The 27,878-nt window shown below is 44.9% G+C and overlaps 1 protein-coding gene across 3 annotated transcripts in view; it reads right to left on the minus strand.

Moving 5' to 3' along the window:
- LOC118365706 (rab11 family-interacting protein 4A-like) overlaps window positions 1–27,878 on the minus strand; it is an 86,967-nt gene that overhangs the window by 6,926 nt on the left and 52,163 nt on the right. For 2 of the 3 annotated variants that reach the window (XM_052490400.1, XM_052490399.1), the window contains exons 4-12: window positions 9,413–9,654; window positions 8,935–9,120; window positions 7,106–7,240; window positions 4,991–5,026; window positions 2,829–2,928; window positions 2,403–2,506; window positions 2,023–2,163; window positions 1,464–1,545; window positions 57–194 (exon numbers count right to left, since the gene is read on the minus strand). In XM_052490400.1, the coding sequence (XP_052346360.1) occupies window positions 57–194; window positions 1,464–1,545; window positions 2,023–2,163; window positions 2,403–2,506; window positions 2,829–2,928; window positions 4,991–5,026; window positions 7,106–7,240; window positions 8,935–9,120; window positions 9,413–9,654 (1,164 nt within the window). Of the gene's footprint in view, window positions 1–56; window positions 195–1,463; window positions 1,546–2,022; window positions 2,164–2,402; window positions 2,507–2,828; window positions 2,929–4,990; window positions 5,027–7,105; window positions 7,241–8,934; window positions 9,121–9,412; window positions 9,655–25,156; window positions 25,565–27,878 lie in introns of those variants that run through there. The other variant, XM_052490401.1, reaches the window with a different exon arrangement.

Raw genomic sequence — 27,878 nt, forward strand, 5'->3', positions numbered from 1 at the left:
TGTATAAGTGTGTGTACACGTGTGTGTTTGTTTGTGTGTGCTATCCCTCCTCCCACCTCCTGCATGGCCTCCCTCTCCTTCTGGAACTCGTGTCTGTTCTGCCTCAGCTTGTCCATCATCTTCCTGTAGAGGTCCATCTCATCCTTTAGCCTCAGACTGGTGTCCTCCAGCTTGTCTGTCATACGCTGCTTCTCCTGACAACACACACGTATAGACACATTCCAATACATGTGATGATTCACAGAGAATAAAGCACGGATAGTTTTTCAAACGTATGCCCGATTCACATTACAGGCCAAAGCCAAGGCAATCTGTTCTGGGCTGGACTGGTTATAGTTTCTGGAACCGTGCTGGGAAGGACAGTGTGAATAGAAAAGACCCAAGCCAGCACAGTGCCGTTTGCGGCGGCCCTATAAGCCATGTACAACAGCTAAGGGAGAGGCAAAATAATACAGCAAGCTAGAGAGGGCGGAGTCACTCAATCTCAAAACTGACCCCGATTACCCAATAACCTCGGCTCTACCCCGAACCTCCAGAGTAGCTCATCAAAAATTAAAGTCACATGGTGTTCACACAATAAAGGTCCCACAGTATGAATAAGGCATTAGGTTGTTAGGATGTATGCGGTAAGCAAGAACACAGTCAGTCTAATAATGCACAGTGAATAGTCCTGTAAGAAGAAACATTAAAGACACATACCTTAAAATTAACTATAATTTTAATGAATTTACAGTACTATGCATAGTGAAAATACTGCAACAACAACAAAATTACTGCAAAAAACAGCTATTCATACAAATATTCTCTACAGCTGGCTACCCAAACTCCGTGCTCCCTCCAAAGGATAGCTGTGTGTTCTCCTGCTTCAGCACTGACATTAGTTTATTCTCCGCAATGAGTCTGGATCTGAGTGCCTCCCCAACGATTTTTAGAATTGAGCAACATTCTAGCCATTATGATTGGTTCCAGAAACCAATAGGTTGGGCCAGAGACAGAATATACGTGGGTAAAGCCGCGGTTTGAACATCCGTCATTGGCTATGATACAATCAAATCGCTGATGACTTTACAACACCCCTCATTTTGATGTCACCACAAACGACTTCAACGATGGCAGTCTCAGACTGAAGTATGTAGTGAAAGAATTCAGTTTGAGTCGCCAGGCAGCCTGACGTGTATAGCCTCGCAATTAGTTAGTTAGTTAGTGTGACTCTGTTAGGAGTTCACACAATCACACAATCATGCCAACTCCAGGCAGGCTGGAAATAGAGGTGTTGATATGAACCCAGCTGTAGCCTTCACACTTCCAAACGTGTGTGTGTGTGGCTGTAGCAATTGGTCACGTGCTGTTGATGGGTGGGTGTTGATGTTTTTGTAACCAGTTATCGAGGTCTCTGTCTGTGTAGAGATAGTAGTACTGGAACCTACTGTGTCTCTGAGGATGATATACAAGCAAGCACATACCTCGTCCAGTTTCTCTGTCTGAGACTTCAGTCTGCACATGTTCACCGATATATCCCCGTTCTCCTCCTCTAGCTGTTGGACTCTGTAGGGGAAGAAGAGGAACACATTATGATAATTCATCCATGTTTAACATATGTCCGGGTTATTCAAAACAAGGCCACTAACAAAGAGAAATGGAAATTAGCAGTACTGCGGACCTCAAGGTCTGGATTTAGTATCTAGCTCAAGGCCTAATCTATGCTATCTCCCTAGCTCTATGGACTACACTCTTAGAAGAAAGGGTTCCAAAAGGGTTCTTTGGCTGTCCCCATAGTAGAACCCTTTTTGATTCCAGGTAGAACCCCTTTGGGTTCCATGTAAAAACCCTCTGTGAAAATGATTCTACATGGAACCCAAAAGGATTTTACTTGCAACCCAAAAGGGTTCTTCAAAGGGTTCTCCTATGTGGACAGCCAAAGAACCCTTTCAAGTTCTAGACAGCACCTTTGTGTACACTTATAGACGTAAATATGCGTATCTACGATGCAGTGTATAAATGATTTAAGTAAGTGTGTGTTACCGGTTGTGTAGCAGCTCTAGCTCTGTGTTCTTGTCTCTCTCCATCTTGCTGTAGGCCTCACGGTGTCGTCTCTGCTCCTCCTCTGTGTTCTGCTCTGCCCGCGCCTCCTGGTCCTTCAACTGCTCCTCCAACTCATGGACCCTGTGAGCGACACACACACGCACACACACAAGCCAGCAGACACGCACATAAACAAACATAAGCATCAATGAGATATGCAAAAACATGCTCACACACACACATATATATATATTTAAGAATAAATGTGTGTGTGCGTGCATTCGTGCATGCATTTGTTTGTGTGTATGTGTATATCTACATGTGTATGTGTGTGTATGTGTGTGTGGGTGGGCATGCGTGTGTGTGTGTAAACCTCCTACCTGTGAACCAGCTGTGTGTTCTCCTGCTTCAGCTTGGACTTGAGATCTCCGTTCATCAGCGTGTCATTCTCCAACTCTGCTACCTTCTTCTCTAGGTAACTCACCTGTGTGTGGGAGAGACAGAGAGAGGAGGAGAGGGAGAGAGAGCGAGAGGTTAAAAGATGTTATATCATTCGTTCATCCAATGTCCTTACATCAGCCAGCACAATCAGCAACAAGCTGTGCCAGAGCCATTCATCTCCATTCACAGCAGAACACAGGTTGACAGTAGCAGCCAATGCAATCAATTTCCCAATTGGTATCCTATCAACTTTCACCTTAATAGAATGGAGTGCAGGTAGTGGAACGGTCACAGACAGAGACAGACACGATAAATGGCAGTCCCTTCCATAGAATTAAACAGAACACAACGTATCTCTACGGTACCTTCTCAGTGATGTCGATGTCACAGGAGTCAATGCTGTCTCGGAACAGGTCCTCCGTGCTGCCGTTACTGCTGCTGAAGTTACTGGTGTGGAGGAGCTGCCTGCAGACAGAAAGAGAGGAAGAGAGAGGAAGAGGCTGTTATACAAGACTAAGAAAAAACAATAAAATCTCTTCCAACTGTGGTAGTCCTAGATCTATCCCTTTTTAGCTTCACCCTATAGGGTATCAATCTGAGCTTTACTGCTGAACCATAATGCCACTGTGTGTCCACTCTTGCAGAGAGAATGCCGCAGGATAGGATGTAAAAGGGACTATAAGCAAAGGGGCTGTGCCAGTGGGGGAGCTGATCATATTGCATAGAGTGCAGACACACACACATCACACACTATTACACTACAAAGACACACAGGCATGCATGCCCATATGTACGCACGCACACACACACACACACACACGCACACACACACACACACACACACACACACACACACACACACACACACACACACACACACACACACACACACACACACACACACACACACACACACACACACACACACACACACACACAGTGACATTCAAACTGCCGCCACAACAGCTAGTCCCACTCTAACTAATGGAATGGCTTCACACCAGCCTCCATTACAGAGACTATTCATTAATAAGAGGAGGAGGAGAAAGGGAGGGAAAGAGTAGGGGAGGAGAGGTAGGGAGTAGGGAAGGCAAGGGAGAGGGGAGAGGAGGAAAGGAAAGGGAGAAAGGAGAGGAGAGGTAGGGAGGAAAGGGAGAGGAGAGGAGGCAATGTAGAGAGGAAAGAAAAGGGAGAGAGGAGGGGTAGAGTAGAAGAGAGGGTAGAGTAGAAGAGAGGAGAGAGTAGAGAGGAGAGAGTAGAAAAGGAGAGAGTAGTAGAGAGGAAGAGAGAGAAGAGTAGAAGATAGGGAGAGAGTAGAGGAGAAAGTAGAAGATAGGGAGAGAGTAGTAGAGAGGGAGCGAGAGAAGAGTAGAAGATAGGGAGAGAGTAGAGGAGAAAGTAGAAGATAGGGAGAGAGTAGTAGAGAAGGAGCGAGAGAAGAGTAGAAGATAGGGAGAGAGTAGAGGAGAGAGTAGAGGAGAGGAGAGAGTAGTAGAGAGGGAGGGAGAAGAGGAGAGAGTAGAAGAAAGGAGAGAGTAGAAGAGAGGACAGAGTAGAGAGTAGAAGAGAGGAGAGTAGAGGAGAGGAGAGTAGAAGAGAGGGAGAGAGAAGAGAGGAGAGAGTAGAAGATAGGGAGAGACGAGGAGAGAGTAGAAGAGAGGGAGAGAGTAGAAGAGAGGAGAGAGTAGAAGAGAGTAGAGGAGGGGAGAGAGTAGAAGAGAGGGAGAGAGTAGAGGACAAGAGAAAGGAAAAGAGTGGAGAGGTTGGGGAAAACACTATACACATAGATCAGTGCTGGCAGGCCAATCTCTCTTTGTCAGTTTAATTCACAGGCTAGAGGAGGTAAGTAGGAAAAAGCCCTATAGACACAGACCACAATGAAAGGATATTCATATGATAGGCAAGCTATACAAAACCTTGAAAATCAACCAATCCTCCATTGTTAACACAATGGAAAACTCAAAAGCTTTATAATCTAAATGTTGAAAGTGTGTGGGCGATGGAGAGAAACACAATGGTGCAGTTTGAGGCCATACGGCGGAGAGTGATGCGGGCACTTGAGATGGGGGGTGTCAGCATGTGGGTCTGGCAGGTGTGATGTAGTTGATGTTTGTGTGATGTTTTCATTGGTATGAGTATTGTAAAATAATCTATAATAATGCCTCCACTGCATTGTATACAGGTACACTGTATGTACAGTACAAACAAGCATCTTATTTTGATCACCCTGTTCATCAATTTCCTTCATTTGCCCATATTTCCCATTGCTGCAGGTTTATTTCCCTGCTGTGAGAAACTGGTCAAATTCATATCTGTACACAGTAGTAACTGTAGTAGTAAAGTGAACACAGAAGAGGTAGAGAGGTTCAGTATGCTAAAACCATTACCGTATTACTTAGGAAGAATTACCTAGATAGTAGTCTAATACACTGGCTGACATAATGATCACATGACTAACGGACAGGATTAACAAGGAAGTGGCCAACATACAAAAACAAACACACATACATATGGAGATATGACCGACCTGCCAAAGGCTGTGCTGGAGATTTTCCTATTGGGGCTGGAGAAAAAGAGTCAGAAAACATCCCAGTTAGTCTTACCCTTGTCAGATGTCATGGATATATGAGTTTATTAGTTATAACAATGAATTATAGATAGAACAGTTAATTGCTGTTTGATTGGTATTAAGGTAGTATTGTTAATCAGTATTTTTCACAAGAGGAGAAAGAGAGTGTGTTCCAAATGGCACCAAGTTCCCTTTATAGTGCACTACTTTTGACCAGAGCCCTATAGACCCTGGTCAATAGTAGAGCCCTATAGACCCTGGTCAATAGTAGAGCCCTATAGACCCTGGTCAATAGTAGAGCCCTATAGACCCTGGTCAATAGTAGAGCCCTATAGACCCTGGTCAATAGTAGAGCCCTATAGACCCTGGTCAATAGTAGAGCCCTATAGACCCTGGTCAATAGTAGAGCCCTATAGACCCTGGTCAATAGTAGAGCCCTATAGACCCTGGTCAATAGTAGAGCCCTATAGACCCTGGTCAATAGTAGAGCCCTATAGACCCTGGTCAATAGTAGAGCCCTATAGACCCTGGTCAATAGTAGAGCCCTATAGACCCTGGTCAATAGTAGAGCCCTATAGACCCTGGTCAATAGTAGAGCCCTATAGACCCTGGTCAATTGTAGAGCCCTATAGACCCTGGTCAATAGTAGAGCCCTATAGACCCTGGTCAATAGTAGAGCCCTATATACCCTGGTCAATAATAGAGCCCTATATACCCTGGTCAATAGTAGAGCCCTATAGACCCTGGTCAATTATACCCTGGTCAATAGTAGAGCCCTATAGACCCTGGTCAATTGTAGAGCCCTATAGGCCCTGGTCAATAGTAGAGCCCTACAGACCCTGGTCAATTGTAGAGCCCTATAGGCCCTGGTCAATACTAGAGTCCTATAAAGGGAAAAGGGTGCCTTTTACAACACAACCAGAGAGTAGAGCATGAAGGGGATGTCAATGTTAATGAAATAATGTTCCCTGAGGATGCCTATGGGAACAGTAGTTTTGCGGGCTCAGCAATAGTTCTGTCTCAAAGCTTTGTGTCTGCTTCACCATTAAACCAAAGAGAGAAATCTCTCTCACACACACACAAATTCACGTGTGCACACACACACACACACACACACACACACACACACACACACACACACACACACACACACACACACACACACACACACACACACACACACACACACACACACACACACACACACACACACACATTTATGCAATTTCAAGCATCTCCCCAGACTGACTGCATGCTGACAAGAGGCCTTCAATCATCCATCTCTCCATCCCTCTTTTTCTGTCTCCTCCTGTCCCTCCTTCAAGGATTGATCTTGTGAAGTCTTCCATCACTCTGCCAGCAACACTTCACTCTCAGCGACTCTGCATCATCCATCTTTGCTTTAATATATCCTTCTCCTACAATCCCTCTCTTTGTCGCTTTTTCCTTCTCTTCATGCCCATTCAACTATTTATCATCCCATGTTCTCTCGCCTCCCTCCTTTCCCTCTCACTTCTCACTTTCTCTCTCCCACTCTCATTCCCCCTCTCTCCTCCCCATCCTCTCTCCCTTTCCTCCCTTTACTACTCCCCCTGTCTTTACTTGCTCTCCTGCAGAAGGTAGGGGTCTGACTAATTACTGTAAGCCCAGGTATTCATCTTAGTAGAGAATAATCTTTTCAGGCAGAAGAACTGCAGAGTCAGCAGAGACAGAGCAGCAGTTGAAGGGAAGACAAAACGATTCCAGAGTCCTCACCACTTCATTACATTCATTACCGAGTTCTCCAGCCTAGGGCCACTACTGCTATAGCTTACATATGATAGGGCTGCAGGTGTGTGTGTGTATGTGTGTGTGTGTCTGTGTACAAGTAAGTTCTATGTGAGATGTGAGTGTGTCAGTCAGTGTGTGTCCATCAAAGCAGGTGTGTGTGTGTGTGTCTGTTTGATTACAGAGGAAGGGATTAAATCCATAAAGATCACAAAGGATAACATGTCTGAAAATAGACCCACTCAGTCAGCCGGGCTCTAGGCCCGTATGTGTAATGGTGTCTGTGGGTGTCCTGTCCTGTGTTACCTGTTGGCTTTGAGGTTCTTCAGCCTGGCCTCCAGGTCGTTGAGTAGGTTGACCTTCTTACAGCACTGGGAACAGTACACGTCCATCATCTCATTATTGTACAGGTGACGTGTCTTCCTTGGGGTCTGGCCAGCACTACACACACAGATAAAGATAACGCATTAGAGACAGAATACACACACACACACACACACACACACACACACACCCACGCACACACACACACACACACACACACACACACACACACACACACACACACACACACACACACACACACACACACACACACACACACACACACACACACACACACACACACACACACACACACACACACACACACACACACAGTAAGCAGTAAAATCAGACTTTAAAAAACAGGCACAGGCAAACACATACACGATTTTGTGCTGTAAATATGTAGTAGTAGAGTAGTGGCCTGAGTGAATATGCTTAATGTGTTGTGAAATCTGTTGTGAAATGTAATGTAAATTGTGTATAACTGCCTTAATATTTCTGTACCCCAGGAAGAGTAGCATCTGCCTTAGCATGAATTACTGGGATCATCATAAATACAAAATACAGTAGACACACAAACACATACAGGTGCAAACACACAGTGCATTGTATTCACACTACACCCATCCCCCCCGCCCGCCTGACCACACTCACAAAACACATTACATGCACGTGCAAACACACAGTTCACTGTATTCCCCCCCCCCACACACACACACATTGCTGTCTGGGTCTACACATATCACGGAGCACTAATCTAAACACAACTTAGAAGTAGGACAAACAAAAGAAAAGTCCATAGTAAGGAGTTTAGGTACTTGATATTCGGAGCAGGACCAAGAAAGCTGAATAGTGTTGGGAGTAAATCCTCCTTCAAAACAGCTCTATAGATTAAAATTAATCAAGAGAGGCCCTGGGGGCCATATAGGCTACGTCTCCAATGGCACCCTATTCCCTGTATGGTGCACTAATTCTGACCAGGGCCAATAGATCTCTGTTCAAAAGTAGTGAAATATGTAGGTAACAGGGTACATTGGGACACCATCATACTCAGTTCCAGTCAAGAGTAAAAACTAATGAGTTTGGTACGAGAAGCTCTGAGAGGAGAGAAGCAGACTGAAGTGGTTACACACACACTAAAAAATGCATGCAAATGCATATTACCATGCACACATACAAACACATACATATGTAACAGTATAGCTTCCGTCCCTCTCCTTGCCCCTACCTGGGCTTGAACTAGGGACCCTCTGACAACAGTCACCCTCGAAGCATCGTTACCCGTCGCTCCACAAAAGCCGCGGCCCTTGCAGAGCAAGGGGAACAACTACTTCAAGGTCTCAGAGCGAGTGACGTCACCGATTGAAACTCTATTAGCGCGCACCCCGCTAATTAGCTAAGAGGGTAACAGACTTATAGGACAGGAGGTATGAGACTAGACAGTGGGTGTTTTGTGAAAATATAACATTATGCTCTGTGGGGCTCATCACCACTTGGATCTGAAATCGTTCAAACTCTTAGCTCTGTGTGTTCGTATTTCTGGGTTGGGTGATGCTGTGCATGTATTTGTCATCTTTTTTTGCACAGTGTTATGCAGATTTCTCTAGTTTATCAGTTTGCCTTTCTGGGTCACATGATGTTTGACAGGTAATGAATCATCTTCGTGTTTGTGTTTCTGTCTCATATCATTTCACGTATACGTTTGTATTTCTCGTTGCATATGGTGTTCCCCAACTTTCTGTGGATGTTGTAATGATACTCTATGTAATAGTGTGTCTGTGTATTAGTGTGTCAGGGTCTCCTCTTACCTGGAGGGTACAGAGGAGCCCAGGTCAGAGTAGCCGTTGGTGCGCGTCTCGTCCTCGGGGCAGGGGCTGCTGGGAGTGTAGTCCACGTCCTCTCCCTCTCCGTAGTCCTCAAACTGCTCCTCGTTCAGAGAGGCAGAGGAACGTGTCGACAGGTCAGAGGTCACCGATGGGTTTAGCTGACTGCACCTGCAAAAATAGGAAGTAGACTTTCAGGAAGTAACATTCAATAAGTATAAAGTGTCGTAGTGAAAAAATACAAATTGTACATACATTTTCAATTATACGGGTGACTATTCAGATTCTGACAGTGCAGATTTTTTAATAAGATTGCAAATTATATATTTCACGAGGTAGATGAGTTACATTACATGTACATTAACAACTCTAACCTCTACAGTTTTTTATAAAGAGAGTTCACTTATGAAGACACCATATGTTCAACACCACACAAAGATTAACAACTAAAAGAGGTACTCACTTGTCTCCAGGAAAGAAAAGTCCCCCCGGTCCATCCTCCTTGTCTACTCCGCTCCTCTCCCCTTCAGAGACATCTGATCCCGGGTTGCTCTCCACAGCACTGTCCATGTCTAACTCTGCCCTCTCTCTGCCCTCCACCTCTCCTTCCTCCTCTCCCTCTGGGAATAGATGGCACCCAGGCTCGGGGTTAACGGACACCCGCATGCACATGATGACCGGATGTGCAAGCGCTTTGTCACCACGCTGTAGAAAGAGAGAGATATTTGATTTATTAGGATCCCCATTAGCCGACGCCAATGGTGCTGGCTAGTCTTACCTGGGTCTGAAACAAATAACGAAAAATACATGACAAACAAAATACTTTAACATTTACATACAGAGAGAGAGGTAAGCAGGGGAGACACACACACACACACACACACACACACACACACACACACACACACACACCTTTGTGCAGTCAACAGAACTACAGGACTACGCAAATAGTACTCTCAGACTTTCAGTCAAAATATTGATAGCGTCTAACACTGATAGACACGTTTTTAGAGTTTCAGCAAAGGTTAGAGACAGAATACACACACATGTTGGTTATCAGTGAACAGTGAGATCAGACCTAAAAATCCAAGTGCTACAACAAGTGCTCAAATGAGGTCTTAACTCATTCAAGGTGCTAAGTAAAACATTAAAGGGATTTAAATCAGGCTTGTGGATTCCTTCACTCTGGGGGTCACAGGAGGTCATGGAGGGTATAATCAGCCGAGCCGATATATCGGACCAATATTGGCCTTTTCTACTTTATCGACTATCTGCTTTGCAGATGGTCCCTCTACATAGCAAAGCTGCTGCTATGCCAGCCGCCACTCACTGCCTGAGCACTGCACAATGCAGAGGAATGTATAGCTGGGAAAATCAGCAGCTGCAAGCTAGCTCATTCTCCCAACAGAAAGGTTCAGTATTGAGAAATGGATGAATTGACACAGTGACCAAAATCAAACTCCTGTTGCAAATATTAGTTTCGTTAATTCACTAATAACATGGCTTCTGTCGACGTGCCTCGACATGCATGTAATAAGCTAAGTAGATAGCTATGTGACCTTTTAGCAAATATTACGAAAACTAACCATTTCATCTGTGTTGTTATATTAGCTACTATGCTAGCTAGCTGGCTAGATAAACAAGGTGCTACGATATCAGATAGGAGCTAATAGCCAACGTAGCTAGCTAACGTTAGCTGGTTATCATTTTGAACATGCACCCTTTTTCAGCAACGAGCCATATCTGACTTGCGGAGTAACGCTTTGACCACACCGACAGTGTTTTGCATTTTGGTACACCAGAATTACATTCCTTTCCAATGAAACGCTGCGTTTGCCTTGCAGCATTGCTTTGCAGTGCGTTCGGTGTGATGCATACATTGGATTTATCGAACGTATGCGTCAAACTGTGTGCATAAACGGCTTGACAGAAATGGTAGCAGAGGGTGAATGTTGAACTTTTGTTGCATGCATATCCAGCTAATTATGGCTGCTATTTTGCGCATCCACTCTATGTGCGCATCCACTCTATGTGTTCGAAGCGTAACGTTAGCTATTTACAGGTGTACTGATCTGACCAGCCGCAATCGAGTGATGCTTCAACGCAAATGTTGTTGATCAGTATGCTAATATAAGTCCCAAATGGAAGACAAACAGATTGTCATCTGTAGCACCATAGACTCCACTGATCAGCCAAAACAAGCTCAATAACTCAATGCATGCACACAATCCTATTGAATATGCATTCACCGGTATCGTGAGTAGGCCAATGCCTTCTTAATGTGCCCAGTTTATCAAGAGATTTACCATTCGAATACAATTATTACCATTATGCTGTTATGTAGTTAGATTGGTAAAAACAAATTAAAATGTATTGTTTGACTTTAAAATGTATGCATTACTGCATACATGGCTATCTCTGGGACATTTTGTCAACAACATTTTTAAATGTAATTTGATTGAATATCGGCCTAAAATATCGGCCATTGGACTCCTTGACTCCCAAAAAATCAATATCGTCCCTAAAAAAATCGGTATCAATAGTTCTCTATAATAGAGGAACATTACTTTATTTCTACATTCCTGAGAAGTAGGAGGGAGGGAGAGAGAAAGAGAGGGAGAGGGGGGGTGAGAGAGAGGTTGGGTAGGAAGAGGGAGGGAGAAAGAGAGAGAGAGGGGGAGAGAGAACGAGAGAGGGAGATAGAGAGAGAGGTACAGAGGGCAGACCAATAACACACATGTATATCATCCCACACTGAGCATTAGAGGCTAATAAAGGCATAATTCTCTCTCTCTCCCTGTTGGGCTCCTGAGTGGTGCAGTCGTCTAAGGCACTGAATCTCAGTGCAAGAGGTGTTCCTGGTTCAAATCCAGGCTGCATCACATCCAGCTGTGATTGGGAGTCCCATAGGGTTTGGTCGGGGTAGGCCGTCATTGTAAATAAGAATTTGTTCTTAACTGACTTGCCTACTTAAATAAAGGTTATATTTATTTAATTCCTAACATCACTAGAGCTCTGTTGGAGCCTGTCTGCCTCCCAGAACACACACACACGCACGTACACACTCGCTATCTGGAAAGCGCACACACATCTTTGTGCAGACTACAGGACAACGCAAATAGTACTGTCAGCCTTATTAACATCACCAGTCAAAACATTGATAGCGTGAAACACTGACAGATACATTCTTAGGCTTTCAGTAAAGGTCAAAACATGTTGGGTGATCAGTGAGCACAAAACCTAAAATGCAAGGGCTAGAACAAGTGCTCAAACGTGGTCTTAACTCAAACAAGGTCGTAAGTGAAACACTAAAGGAATTTCAATTAGGCTAGTGGAACCCGTCACTGTGAGAAGACCCAGAGGTCACGGGCGGTATTGAGGTGGGGGGGGGGGTTAATGATCATGAGACACTTGTCATTCATTCAGTGTCGCTCCAACAGCTCTAATCCAGTCTAATGCTAATAGAAGAACCTTACTTTATCTCTACATGCCTGAGAAGTAGGAGGGAGAGAGAGAGAGAGTGAGTGAGAGAGACGAGGGAGTGAGAGAGACGAGAAAGAGTGAGAGAGAGACGAGAAAGAGGGATGTACAGAGGGCAGCCCAATTACACACAGGTACATCCTACACAGAGCATTAGACAGCTTTAGAGAATAGTAAAGGCAATATCACTCAAGGGCTGTCACCTCTAACTGATCTCTCTCTCTCTCTCTCAATACTGGTTGAACTGCTAACGGACAAAAACTCAGGGCTGGAAGCCAAAAGCACTATTCCTAAATTCACTAAAGCGCTGTTGGAGCATGTCTGCCTCCCAGAACACACACCCAACCCTTGATCGCACATAAACACACAAACACACATACCCGCCCTTCGATCACACACACACACACACACACACACACACACACACACACACACACACACACACACACACACACACACACACACACACACACACACACACACACACACACACACTCTGTCTGTAGGATTAAGGGACAGCAGCAGGGACCCTGAGGCAGGGAGGGCCAGGGACAATACAAGGAGAAAGAGCCTGTTTAGTATTCCATAGAGGACCAGGAGGGGGTCTTCACATCTCCATGCCCCATGGAATGCCACCCAGCATGGGGTAGAGGCAATAACCTAGGCCCCATCGCACCTCTCGGGATGGAAATATTACACTGCAAGAAAAAAGTAGCAGTAGTGGAGGCAGAGTGAAGAGTGTAAATTCCTTACAGAAAACACACAAAGAAAAACACACAGTAGAAAGAATTTGTACGATTTTAAGTGAATGGTGTTGATTAACCCGAATTGACACCTGTGGCTGAAGAACTATTTGGGCGTGAGGAAGCCGTTTTGCATAGCCAGTGTGTACAGCGTAGGATCTGGTTAAAGTAAAGTTCAGTGTGCAGAAGTTGAGCGACTTCCAAAGGTCTTCTCCCTCAAGACATGAGACTCAGACAGGGCCTCCATTAAGTCTGAATTAAAGTTCAGTTGAGGGCAGATGGACGGACAGAAAGACAGACAAACAAAATGAAGGCACACACACACCCCTTCTGCACACACGCACTCACACACACATATACTCTCACTCACTCACTCACTCACTCACTCACTCACTCACTCACTCACTCACTCACTCACTCACTCACACAAACACGCACGCACACACACAAAAACATCGACAGCCAGACAGCGCCACCACAGCACTGGTAGTCCAGTACAATAGAGACTGGGACAGTTTGGTCACGGTGGGTGAATGCCTTTATGCCAGTAAGCAGTTGGTAGCTTAGGTCAGAAGAGACAGGGTAGAGAAGGATGGGGTAGTGGTTTGTTTTGGACAGGGTTCAGCTGGCACTCCTCCAGTCACTCCTTAGCCTTTCTGACAACAGTGGGAACAGGGTGATCAATGGGAGGGGCCGAGGGGGTGGAGTTGTTGTGTGTGTATGGAGACCGGCTTCTCTACCGGCTCCTTGCACAACAAACTACTCCTGAAAAGCCTGCCGGCCATAACAGCTGAATACCTAGGCTACCTCGGGTTAACACATCACTGTGTTCCCAAAAGTGCACCAGGATGCTGTCAGAGCCATATATATACAGTCTGTGGAGGTTGCCAAATGACCTCACAGCAGCCAGTGGGTGTTACTTGAATGCCAGAGGGTGTTGCACTCTCTTTTAATAATGCCATGTGCCATGTTAGTACAAGATTTATGAGCATCAGAGAGTGTACAGTTGATCACCACCTCCCAGGATATGCCCATTCTTGCTCTTCTCTAACATTGATAGCTCTGGATCACTTACTGGAGTTCTCTGTCTCTCTAACTCTCTCCCTCTTTCTCTCTATAACTCTCCCTCTCGCTCTCTCTTTCTGGTTTCACATTCAAAATCAAGTGAGAGATGGGAAGCCCCCAACAACCTGAGAGATCAAGACCCAGGAGAGACCGAGACCCAGGGGCTCTGGTCTGATTTTCTTATATCCAGGCCAACACGCTTCCACACATCCCAGGTGACGTCAGGGGCTGGAGGGTGTGAGGAGATGTAGAGGGGATGAGGTGATGGAGTGTAAAAAGGCTTATTTTCTATTCCCTAACTATGTTCTAATGCCACCAATTAAGTTGCGTTGGCATGTGTGTCTCCGTTGGTGTGCGTACGTGTGTGTGCGTAAGCGCGTGTGTGTTTGTGTGCATGCAGAAGTGTGTGCGTGTGGGAAGCGGGCAGGTCAAAGAAGGGCAATAACAGCTTCTCTACCTGATCCTCGCGCAACAAACAAACTGATCCTGGAAAGCCTGGCGGCCATAACAACTGAATATCTAGGCTGCGTCTCAAATGGCACCTTGTTCCCTATGTAGTTCACTATATGGGAGTCATTTGGCACATATCCCTAGGATACCTACAGTACACATCTCTATGTTCTTGTTGTGTTCCAAAAAGTGCACCAGGATGCTGTCAGAGCCTTATATATAGATGTCTGTGGAGGTTGCCAAATGAGCCAAATGGCCGCAGAGCAGCCACTGGGTGTTGCCTTGAATGCCAGAGGGGGTTGCACTCTTCTTTATGATGCCATGTTAGCACAGGCTTTCTGAGCTGGGGGTAGTGTACACTTGATCACTGTCTCCTGCTATATGCCCCTTCTGCCTCTTCCAACTAGAGTCCTCTCCCTCTCCCTCTCCCTCTCTCTCTCAATCTCTCTCGCTCAATGTCTTTCTCTCTCTCTGGTCTCTTTCTCACTCTTTCTCAATCTCTTTCTCTCTCTCCAACTTACAATCACCACTGAGAGAGACCCAAGACCCAGGGGTTCTGGCCTGGTTTCCTTATATCCAGGCCATCACTCATTCCACCCTCTCCCTCTCTCTCTTCCTCCACTTCCACACATCCCAAGTGAGATCAGGGTCTGGAAGGTGGGAAGAGAGGGAGAGGGGAGAGGTGAAGAAGGCTTTTCTATTACCAAAGAGTCCTTGGTATGCCACCAGGCATAATACTTATTTTCTACCATAATTTGCAAATAAATAAATAAATAATCCTACAATGTGATTTTCTGGATTTTGCTTTCTAATTTTGTCTGTCATAGTTGAAGTGTACCTATGATGAAAATTACAGGCCTCTCTCATCTTTTTAAGTGGGAGAACTTGCACAATTGGTGGCTGACGAAATACTTTTTTGCCCCACTGTAAGTCTTCCATCTCTCCTCTCTCCCATCTCTCCTCTCTCCTCTCCCATCTCTCCTCTCCTCTATCCCATCTCCTCTATCCCATCTCTCCTCTCTCTCCCATTTCTACTCTCCTCTCTCTCATTTCTCCTCACACCCTCAGTCATCGGCCGATCCAGCCTGCCGGACGTCTTTATTAGGCTCATCATGGCCTGCTCACTCATTGGAGAGGGAAAAGCCCATCAGTAAAATCACTGTTATTGATGCTCTGCTACACACAGTAGAGTAGAGCGGCTCCAGCTCTGGGCGATGCAATGCTGTGTTTGTGTCTAAAGACTAAAGAGAGGATAATTCAGAAGGACGCTTCTCAATAGTCTACGCTGTCTTCCTGTCCTCGTCTCCTCACCTCCATCTACACTACAGACATGAAAGCAATTATATTTCAAGGGATGCATATCAATAGTCTAAAGATGTCTTCCTCTCCTCATCCCCTTTTCTTTATCTACACTAATATAAAAACACTAGAGGCTCCTACAGACGTGGGATTGTGTGTCACAGGGACAATAGGTACTAAAGTGAGGTCAGTGTCAGTTGCTGTCATATCACAGGTAGAGGAGAATGAGAGTTACTGAGAGATGATTGCCAGGTGGGTGATAGCACTGCACTAAAAGAGAGAATGAGAAATGGCTCCACATCGGTGGTGCAAGCACTGAGTTACAATATAAAGTGCTTTGGACAGCAGAGAAGCGCTAGATACAGTCATGCCAAATCATTACTATAAACCAGAAGGTGCTCCTGCAGACATTGGGTTTGTGTGCTGCGAGAGAGAGAGAGAGAGAGCGAGAACAGCATGGATCTCTGAGAGGAGGATCAGTAGAGCCATCTATTATTCACATCCAGCGCACTAGAGGAGAGGACATGAGAGAGGGAAAAGACAGGGAGAGAGAAAGGAAGAGGAGAGAAAGAAAGGAACTGCTCTTCCCCTCCAGTCACACACCCACTGAGGGAGAACAGAGTGGAGAGATCACAGAGAGGGATGAGAGAAAGAGGGAGAGAGAGTCAGAGAGAAGGGGGGAGAAACTGAGATAGAGGCATGAGGCTTGACACCAGCTTCACCAGCCATGGGATTGACTTAGACAATGAACAGAAACTTAGAGGGAGGGAGGAAGGGGAAATAGGGTGTCAGTCTAATGACCGTGGGATGTTTAACCTACACTGTGTGGTAATATGGTGTGTCATACCATAGCTCTTGGGTAATGCTGTGGGTGGTATCGGGCATGGTGAAATGCAAAACAAAAAACATACATCATTAATTTGTTATGGCTTCAAGTTTGAACAATAAAGGTGCTGGGCAGACACACTTGCTGGAGCACCTTAACAACAATTACCACTAAGCAACAAGCATCTACAGTGCATGTACAAGGTGTGTTTGTGATATTCAACAGTATATCTGTAAAACATTAGGGAATCCATCTCAACTAACTTAATGTATGATATTAGTTCCTGTACTAATATCAGTTAATCAGTTACGCAAGAGCATTAGCATCCACATATTCTTAGCTGGACCCACAGTCAAATTATACTCATGCAAATACATGCAAACACTTCTATGCTATTTCCAATATGTTGTCACACAAACCTCCAGAGTTTTTCTTGGAAAAACACTGATAAATATAGTTTGGTCAAGTCAGCAAGTTGATGTTAGTGGGAAAATTACATTTACATTTTAAAGCACCATCTGTTCAGAGTATTTTGAGATAACATGAATATATTAATACACATATGGGATGAATCTAGACTAGATTCATCTGGCTCAAACAGACTTGGGCAGATGTAGCGACTACTTTCACACATGATATCCCACTGGGCCCACACAATGAAATGACGTTGAACCAACGTGGAGAAAGAAAAGAAAGGAATAGAGAGAGAAAGAGAGAAAGAGAGAGAGAGAAAGAGAAGGGGAAAAAACTGAGATAGAGTGGGAGGATGTAGAAAGAAATAGAGAGAGAAAGAGAGAGAGAGAAGGGGGAAAAACTGAGAGAGTGGGAGGATGAAAGATTACATTTATAATTGAGGCATGAGGCTTGACACCAGCTTCACCAACCATGAGAATGACTAAGACTCACGATTCCCTAAGTTCCATCTGGCCAACAGAAACTTAGAGGGAGGGGAATCTGAAGACAAGTTTCCTGTCGTGTTGACGCTCCTCTTACTACAGTATGACTATGGTGTAATTGTAATAACTATAGAGTACTGTGTAATATGGATGCCATACTAGCTCTTGGGTAATGTTTGGTGTTGGACATGGTGAAACGCAAAAAGACAAAACATTCATCATACATTTGTTATGGGTTCTAGTTTGAACAATAAAGGTCACTAGGGATAGTCTAAGTTGCTGGAGCACATTATGCACAATTGAGAGCATCCTGTACCGCCTGGTACGGAAACTGCACCGCAGGGCTCTCCAGAGGGTGGTGCGGTGTGCCCAACAAGGACTCCAACGGCACTTGATGTCATAGGAAGACCAAAAAGATCATCAAGGACATCAACCACCCGAGCCACGGCCTGTTCATCCCGCTATCATCCAGAATGCGAGGTCAGTACAGGTGCATGAAAGCTGGGACCAAGAGACTGAAAAATAGCTTCTATCTCAAGGCCATCAGATTGTTAAATAGCCATCACTAGCCGGCTACCACCCGGTTACTCAACCCTGCACCTTAGAGGCTGCTGCCCTATGAACATAGACACGGAATCACTGGTCACTTTAATAATGGAACAGTAGTCACTTTAATAATGTTTACATACTGTTTTACAAATTTTATACGTATAGTGCATTAAGAAATATTCAGACCCCTTGACTTTTTCACACATTTCGTTACGTTACAGCCTTATTCTAAAACAGATGACATAAATACAAATCCTCATCAATCTAAACCCAATACCCCATAATGACAAAGCGAAAACAGGTTATTAGAAAAGTTAGCAAATACATTAAAAATAAAAAACAGAAATATCTTATTTACATAAGTATTCAGACCCTTTTTCATATGAGACTCAAAATTGAGTTCAGTTGCATCCTGTTTCCATAGATCATCCTTGATATGTTTCGACAAGTTGATTGGAGACCACCTGTGGTAAATTCAATTGATTGGACATGATTTGGAAAGGCACACACCTGTCTATGTAGTGGTCCTTCTGTAGCTCAGTTGGTAGAGCATGGCGCTTGTAACGCCAGGGTAGTGGGTTCGATTCCCGGGACCACCCATACGTAGAATGTATGCACACATGACTGTAAGTCGCTTTGGATAAAAGCGTCTGCTAAATGGCATATATATATATATGTAATGTCCCACAGTTGACAGTGCATGTCCGAGCAAAAACCAAGCCATGAGGTCGAAGGAATTGTCCGTAGATCTCTGAGACAGGTTTGTGTCGGGGCACAGATCTGGGGAAGGTTACCAAAAATGTCTGCAGCATTGAAGGTCCCCAAGAACACAGTGGACTCCATCATTCTTAAATGGAAGAAGTTTAGAACCACCAAGACAATTCCTAGAGCTGGCCGTCTGGCAAAACTGAGCAATTGGGGAGTGACCAAGAACCCGATGGTTACAATTAATGGACATGTGTTTAGGGGTTGACACATTTTTTGTTTGGATAAGTCAAGTCTGACATGTTAAAGTGGAAATGACTAACTTTAGACACCTTCTTAAAACTTGAATACACTACAACTTGCATTTCCCGCTCTCACAACAGTGATCAATTAAGATAGTACACCTGCACTGTATATGTATGTGTTATACAACAGTAAAGTACACCTTTATAACACTTCTGAATCATCTCAACTCTTGTTCCCAGTATAATGCAGCATATGATATTCAATGATATTCATGCAAATACGTAGTCAAACATGTCCAAGATATTTACAGCATGTTGGCACACAAACCTTGGAAAAAACATTGATAATAGTTTGGAAAAATTCAGCAAGTTAGTGGAAAAGAGACATTTCCATTTTAAAGCACCATCTGTTCAGAGTATGGCGAGATAACATTAATATGTTAACACACACATGGGATGAATTTGGGCTACATTCATCCTGCTCAAACAGAAAGTTGTAGCCTCCACTTTCACACATCTTTCTCTCTCACTAATTCTCTCGCAAATGTCATGTAACATTAACAATATTGGAAAAGCCTTAAAACACCTTTGATCGGCAAATACCTCTTTCCCAGGACTAAGTTCCTTTTAAGTGGAGACAACACTGTTCCTAAGACTAATGAATAAAATTGACTACTTCCTCTCTGATCCTATGTGGTGCTGAAGGTCAATAACATTTGAGCGCTGGACATGTCATTGATCTGCAGCCCAGGTCCAGTAGGCAATCATCTGGATAACCATGCAGTTCACACTACTATTGACTGAGGAAGAAGGAAGAGGATGGGAGATGGTTTAAGAAGCTGCTTCATCATGACTGAACAGTGAGCATGATGCAGGCCAACATCTCACCATAACAACAAGGTATATATGCTATACTATACTATACTTAACGCCTAAGGACAAGTTTTCCACTGGCAATGTTTCCACTCTCGCTTCTCCTTCTACTTAGCCTAAGAGAACGAGACAGAACGAGACATGCATCGTATTACCTCCTTTCAACTTCCGCATGGGAAATCTGAAAGGATCATTTAGCTATACCATGTATTCTAGCCTGGCTCCTATCATTTTCCCACCATCTGCATCTCTCTCTCTCGTGGTCCAGAGATGGGAAATATTCAGATAGTCTGGATAATTATTCCTTGGATTAAAGTCTGGATGATCTTTTATGGATATTGGGTATGTTGGAGAGATGAGGGACGGAGAGAGCGAAAGCGAGAGAAAGCGAGCGAGAGAAAGAGAGCGAGAGAGAGCAGCAGGTATGAGCAGCCACCCACTGGGACAGACATTGACTGGCGAAATTCAATTTTGTGTGTCAGCAGAAACAGGAGTGGGGGAGAGAGAGAGACCAAGAGGGAAGGAAAAAAAGATAGACTGGGAGAGTGAGAGACAGTGAAGGAAAGAGAGAGAGAGAGGCATACTGTGGCTTTGCTGGTGTTTCTCTGACTGTGCTTGCGAAGATAAGAACCATATATCTTACTGTTGACGCAATGCAGAGCGCTTTTCAGTCTCTTTATCTCTGTCTTACACTCTAACTCAGCAGCCGGCATTTGATTCAAGTGCTCTTTCCAACACAATGGAGTCTACCTGTGCAGTCACTGAACAATATTGCTTTTTAAGTCTATTTTACTGTCCTTTACCAGTAGGCCTATTTGTTAACTGTTTAGTCAGTATGTTTCCTTCTCTGAGTACAGCTGAGGTTATTTCCAGTGTTTCCTATGTGTGTGTTTTGGATCTTTATGATTCAACCTCTTGCAGCAATGGAGAGACTCTCAGCCCACACAGTCACAGACGGAGTAAAAAAACACCTGAGAGTCAGAAGAGAACAGTAACTGATGACTCATAATCCAGCAGCATTCTGTAAAGTAATCACTAGAAGTCTCTATAAGCACTTCAGGTTTCGGCTACTGAGACACACACAGACACAAACAGAAATGCGTGAGGCACGTGCTGACACATAAACTATAGACACACACAAACACAAACACTTAGAAATGGACACAAACCCTCATACACACAACCTCATAACTGACAGCCGCTCCTGTATACTTGTTCTAGGACACATGTACAGTAGTAGGTCCTCGAGTCTCTCTGTGGACTCAGCTTCTCCAAACCACCATTCATTATGTGCCATTGATCTGTCACGTTTTCAGGGTGTGTGTTTCAAACAAACACACGCTTTATCTTCGACGATAGGAAGGACCCATTTCACACACCCATACCCACCCCAGAGTGTTTCCTGTCCTGTGTTTTCCAGAGTGTCCCTGTTTCCCTGTATCAACCCAATTGGCTGTATTGGGTTTCCCAGTAAAAAATGTTCTCCATTCCTTTGTCCTGGAGAACATTCCTAGTAACCTAATCAGCTACCTGTTCCCTGAAGAGCCAGGTGGGAACAAACATGTGTTTGTGTCTCTGTGCCACACGGGCTGGACGGCCCTGTGGTGACATTTCCCTCAGCTGTTTTTTCTTTCCTCAAGGCAGGACTAAGATTGGGCCGGGGTATGAGATTTCAAGTTTTATACTGGGGAGTTTCAGGGGTTATGTTGAGTAGGGTATGTGTATGTGTGTGTGTTTTATTTTGTGTGTGTACTGTGTGTGTGTGTGTGTGTGTGTGTGTGTGTGTGTGTGTGTGTGTGTGTGTGTGTGTGTGTGTGTGTGTGTGTGTGTATGCGTGTCAGATAGATAAAAGGTATCCTTGGTATGGGTCGGTCATCCTGACTATCTGACAGAGTATTTCAGGAACGCATACTCAAGACAGATAAAGAGAGGGTGAGAGAGCCAATGTAGTCTGTGTAATATTCCCTAGTATCGGTATCAGTGCCCTAGGAGTCATATTACAGTGTCATCAACATGCTGGCCATCCATTTGTCCTCATGGTGTTAAACCTGTTGACATTGAGCAACAAGTGTTGAGCAACTGGGCCCTGGTCATGTTCAAACAAACCAGTTAGAGGCAGTTCGTTTCATATCAAAACAAAACCAATCCCGACTACCAGAATAAAGCCCTGATATAGATAGACACCATAATGGAGACAGGCCATATCAGGGTTCAGAAAAGCCATGCTAAAAATGCCCTTGGAATGGAGAGTGGAAAGTGATAGAGAGGTGCCATGTCTTTAATATAATATTACTTTGGTGCCATGAACTTTAGATAATAAAGTCCATTGTTTTTCTGTGGAGAGAGTGTGTTACCTTCTGTCAGTATTGGCTAGTTCTCCATACTATCCAGCCTCTCCTCTACATCTAAGGGAAGTGTGGCTTACATCATTTAATAGTATTTAATAGGACAGCACTAACACACAGCAGGTATCACTGACCCAGCCCCTCTCAGCTCCCTTCTATCAGCCTGGTAACACATTCAGCTGAGAGAGAGTGGTGGTCCTTCTGTAGCTCAGTTAGTAGAGCATGGCGCTTGTAACGCCAGGGTAGTGGGTTCGATTCCCGGGACCACCCATACGTAGAATGTATGCACACATGACTGTAAGTCGCTTTGGATAAAAGCGTCTGCTAAATGGCATATATTATTATTATTATAGTTAGAACGACCCCCACCAGTAGACACACTTACGGACACAAAAATGCATGCAAGCACACACACATACATACACACATGAACTGTTTAAAGTTCAAGAGGAATTATTGTTTTGAGTGGATTATAGACCATTCATCCTGGGTCAGTGTCTATAATGACCGTGACTATTATCTATACTGATCAAAAATATAAACGCAACATGCAACGATTTAAAAGATTTGACTGAGTTATAGTTCATATTAGGAAATCAGTCAATTTGAATACATTTATTTGACACTAATCTATGGATTTCACATGACTGGGAATACAGATATGCATTTGTTGGTCACATATACCTTAAAGAAAGGTAGGGGCATGGATCAGAAAACCAGTCAGTATCTGGTGTGACCACCGTTTGTCTCATGCAGTTCGACACATCTCCTTTGTATAGAGTTGATCAGGCTGTTGATTGTGGCCTGTGGAATGTTGTCCCACTCCTCTTCAATGGCTGTGTAAAGTTGCTGGATGTTGGCAGGAACTGGAACATGCTGTCGTACACGTCGATACAGAACACCCAAAAAATGCTCAATGGGTGACATGTCTGGTGAGTTTGCAGGCCATGGAAGAACTGGGACAGTTTTACCTTCCAGGAATTGTGTACAGATCCTTGCGACATGGGGCCGTGCATTATCATGCTGAAACATGAGGTGATGGCAGCGGATGAATGGCATGACAATGGGCCTCAGGATCTCGTCACGGTATCTTTGTGCATTCAAATTGCCATCGATTCAATGCAATTGTGCTTATTGTCTGTAGCTTATGCATACCCATACCATAACCCTACTGCCACCATGGGGCAATCTGTTCACAATGTTGACATCAGCAAACCGCTCGCCCACACGTGGTCTACGGTTGGACTTACTGCCAAATTCTCTAAAAACGACATTGGAGGCGGCTTATGGTAGAGAACATTTAATTCTCTGGCAACAGCTCTGGTGGACATTCCTGCAGTCAGCATGCCAATTGCACGCTCCCTCAACTTGAGACATCTGTGGTATTGTGTTATGTGACAAAACTGCACATTTTAGAGTGGCCTTTTATTGTCCCCAGCACAAGGTGCACATGTGTAATAATCATGCTGTTTAATCAGCTTCTTGATATGACACACCTGTCAGGTGGATGAATTATCTTGGCAAAGGAGAAATGCTCACTAACAGGGAGGTAAACAAATTTGTTCACAACATTTGGGAGAAATAAGCTTTTTGTGCATATGGAACATTTCTGGGATCTTTTATTTCAGCTCATGAAACATGGGACCAACACTTTACATGTTGCGTTTATATTTTTGTTTAGTGTAGTTATTCCTGCCCAGATCAAAATACTGTCTAATACTGACAGGTAGATCTGGTTTGGACCAAAACGATATAGCTTAGGCCTATCAGCTATCAGAAGAAGAGGACACATTTCATTACGTAATGTTTTGTTACAGAACATGAGCCGTCTTATTCAAACAGATACGGCTCGCCATGTCACATGTCACTGTGAGAGAAACTAGCTATCTACCGTATGATAAACAGACACCTTTCCTCTTTTCTGTGGAACTGAGACCACAATTACAACATGTCGGTAATTATATTGACAAAGTCACAGGTACTGATCAAGGAAACTCAAACATTGTGAAACCCTATCATCCATTCCGACAGCTTGAATGTAAGACTTCCTTTTTTGACACATTGTTGTGTGGGATAAACTTCTCCTTTCTCACTGAACCATAGGCTAAGTTTCTCTCTCTCTCTCTCTCTCTCTCTCTCTCTCTCTCTCTCTCTCTCTCTCTCTCTCTCTCTCTCTCTCTCTCTCTCTCTCTCTCTCTCTCTCTCTCTCTCTCTCTCTCTCTCTCTCTCTCTCTCTCTCTCTCTCTCTCTCTCTCTCTCTCTCTCTCTCTCTCTCTCTCTCTCTCTCTGTGTGTGTGTACAGCGGTGGCTGGGTGCTGTCTCGGTTCACCCCTCCTCTGATTGTAATGGGATTAATTGAAATCCGGGGCTGGCTGGTCAGAGAGGGAGGCGAGAGATGAAGAGTGAATGGTGATTAATTGCATTTTGTTAAGAGAGATAGACGGTAGCCTACAAACTGTCAGTGGAAGAAAGAGCAAAATAAACTAATGTCTGAAAAAGACAGAGTGACAGAAAGAGAGTGAGAGAGAGAAAGGGTCATACGCAGACACACACACAAAACACACACTCTCCGTCACTCACACTGGAACAATGGACTTTGAGTTCTGGTGCTGAACTCTCCACACTCCCAGATCCCCCAACCTCTAACCTCCGCCCCAGATCCTTCTCTCTTATCCTTCTACCCCTCTGTCTCCCTACCCCCGTCCCGTAGCAAAGAGGCTCTGTCTCTTACCCCATCCATTATTTGAGGGTAGCCATGGTGGTCCCCCTGGCCCAACACTCCACCGGCCAAGCCCTCATCTGCAGAAGTCATCCAACTCGCCCCTCAAACCAAGGGCTAAGTCCTCTGCCTTTCTTCTTACACACACAGGTGAAGCCAGATCGGTACAGAAAGTGGCAGGGGTTTAGATAGTCCAAATGGCAGTCTTTTGGAACAGTGTCGTCCAGAAAAAGAGGGAGAGAAAAGGAGGAGAGGAGAGAGTGCTCTTTCAGAGCCTCTAAAACTGTGCTGGCTGGCTTAGCTCCTCTGTGAGAGCACGACTGACACACACTGCAACTACCTCACTGTCTCACACACATGCAGAGATGCAGCAACTCTCTCACACACACTCATTTGTTCGCTCTCCGGCTGGCTCACATTTACACAGAGGGAGCTCAGTTCTGGCAACAGTTGTTGAGATTAGGCCACTCCCCCCTCCTCCCTGGGTTGTTGCTGAGCAACTGGCGAGAGAGAGAGAGAGAGAGAGAGAGAGAGAGAGAGAGAGAGAGAGAGAGAGAGCCCTGCCATAGAACAGAGCGGCTTTACGAGAGGGGGGAAGTGACATGCTTTCTCCACTCAAACAGTCTCATCCAATGACACGGCACATTTATCTACAGGTTCAAAACCTGAAAAGTGGAGCGATGGAGTTCTGTGTGGGTTTTAGGATTTGAGAGAGTGTCAGGTGTCCCAATCAGGTGTATAAAAAGTTGTTTGCATATTTGAGCTTCTGTGTGGGTATATGAGAGAGAGAGAGAGAGAGAGAGCGAGAGAGAGAGAGAGAGGAAGAGTGAATGGCGAGAAATTGTATTTCAGACCGAGGGAAATAGACGGTAGGCTACAGACTGTCAGTGGAAGAGCAAAATAAACTAACGTCTAAAAAAGACAGAGTGACACACACACAAAACACACACACTCTCCGTCACTCACACACTCCACTGGAACAATGGACGTTGAGATCTGGTGATGAATTCTCCACCGCACCAACCTCCCCAGATCCCCCAACCCCTAAGAGAGGGGAAGGCTGAGGCTTCTCTCCTCCTTCCTTCCCTTCCTGATAGCCTGGGGCTCCCGAGTGGTGCAGTGGTCTAAGGCACTGCATCTCAATACTTGAGGCGTCCCTACAGACCCTGGTTCGATTCCAGGCTGTATCACAACCGGCGGTGATTGGGAGTCCCTTGGGTGGCGCACAATTGGCCTAGCGTCGTCTTGGTTTGGCCGGTTTAGTCCGTCATTATAAACAAGAATTTGTTCTTAACTGACTTGCCTAGTTAAATAAAGGTAATAAAATAAATTAATATTTGAGTATATTTAAGTCAACAACAGCGGATCCGAAAAGGCCAACACCACAACACAGCTACATCCTTAACACCTCCCTCTCGTATTATCACCTCCCCAATCTCCCCTATACCTCTCCTCCCCAGCTCCCCTCCTCCATGTACTTCTTCCCCCACCTCCCCCTCTCCCTCTCCCAGGTCCCAGCAGCTTAATGTTAAACCCACACAGTCTGAGCCTGCTGAGCCCAACTGCCTCACAATATGTAAGTTGACTTTGGCAGGGGTAGGAGAAGGATAGAGTCAGGCTGTGTCCCAGGGGGGTAGAAGCTATTGGCCAGTCAGTTTTCACCATGATGCTCCAGTACTGCCCGCGTCAGAGTGATGGAAGCGGGGAGAACAGGCCGTGGCTCAGGTCCCTGATGATCTTCTTGGCCTTCCTGCAACACCTGGTGTTGTAGATGTCCTGGAGGGCAGACTGTGTGCACCCAATGGTGTGTTCGGCTGTGTGTACCACCCTCTGCATTGCCTTGCAGTCAGCAAGTGGAATTTGATGAATCAGAGTTATCATTTAGAGTGCGGTACACTTTGTAGGACTCTTTTACCTATACAGCAGCCTTTCTGTTGCAAAATTCAACCAAAGATAGCATCTCACTGTGGTAGCACTAGCACCTATCTGTGGTAATGCTGTTGTTACTATGGTGTCTTGTGCATCTACCTGCCTGTTGTTATTACTGTGGTGTTAATGGAGGAAAGGAAAGGGAAGGGGGGGTATCTAGTCAGTTGCACAACTGAATGCGTTCAACCAAAAATTGTCTTCCTCTTTTAGCCCAACCAATCAGAGAGGTGTCTCCCAATCAAGCTGATCCCCGGGGCTGTTCACTCACAATACACCTTGTCCCTCTGTACTGTGCCAACCTAGTTTCTTTGTGACAATCTTGCTCCAAACAATGGTGACCGTGCCTGGTGTGCCAAGCCAAACCCTGCAGCATTTCAGGGTGGAGAACACTTCTCTTCTCTCTGACTCCTCCTCTATATATTTATCTCTCTATCACCTCTTCCTAACTTTCTTTCTCTCTCTTTTTGTTTCTCAGCTTACTCCATCTCTCACTCTCACTCTACTTCTCAGCCTCTACCTCCCCCTTTCTTCCTGACATCCTCTCATCATATCTGCTTTTTTGCTCCCTTTGTCTTTTTGACTCAAGACTGTCTCCGGGGGTAACTGACATATGTATCAGATCCTCACATCACAGACACTAGTGCTTGACATGCATATATGGAGAGAGTGGGAAGAGGGATGAAGGGAAGGGGTAAGAGAAGGAGGGAAAGAGAGGGTAATCCAGGCCAGGGGACCCAAATGAAAGCTAATTATGTGGCAAGGAATGCTCCCCTCCCGGCTCTCTCTCTCTCTCTCTCTCTCTCTT

The sequence above is a fragment of the Oncorhynchus keta genome, chromosome 32 (genome assembly GCF_023373465.1).
Source record: "Oncorhynchus keta strain PuntledgeMale-10-30-2019 chromosome 32, Oket_V2, whole genome shotgun sequence".
NCBI lineage: Eukaryota > Metazoa > Chordata > Actinopteri > Salmoniformes > Salmonidae > Oncorhynchus > Oncorhynchus keta.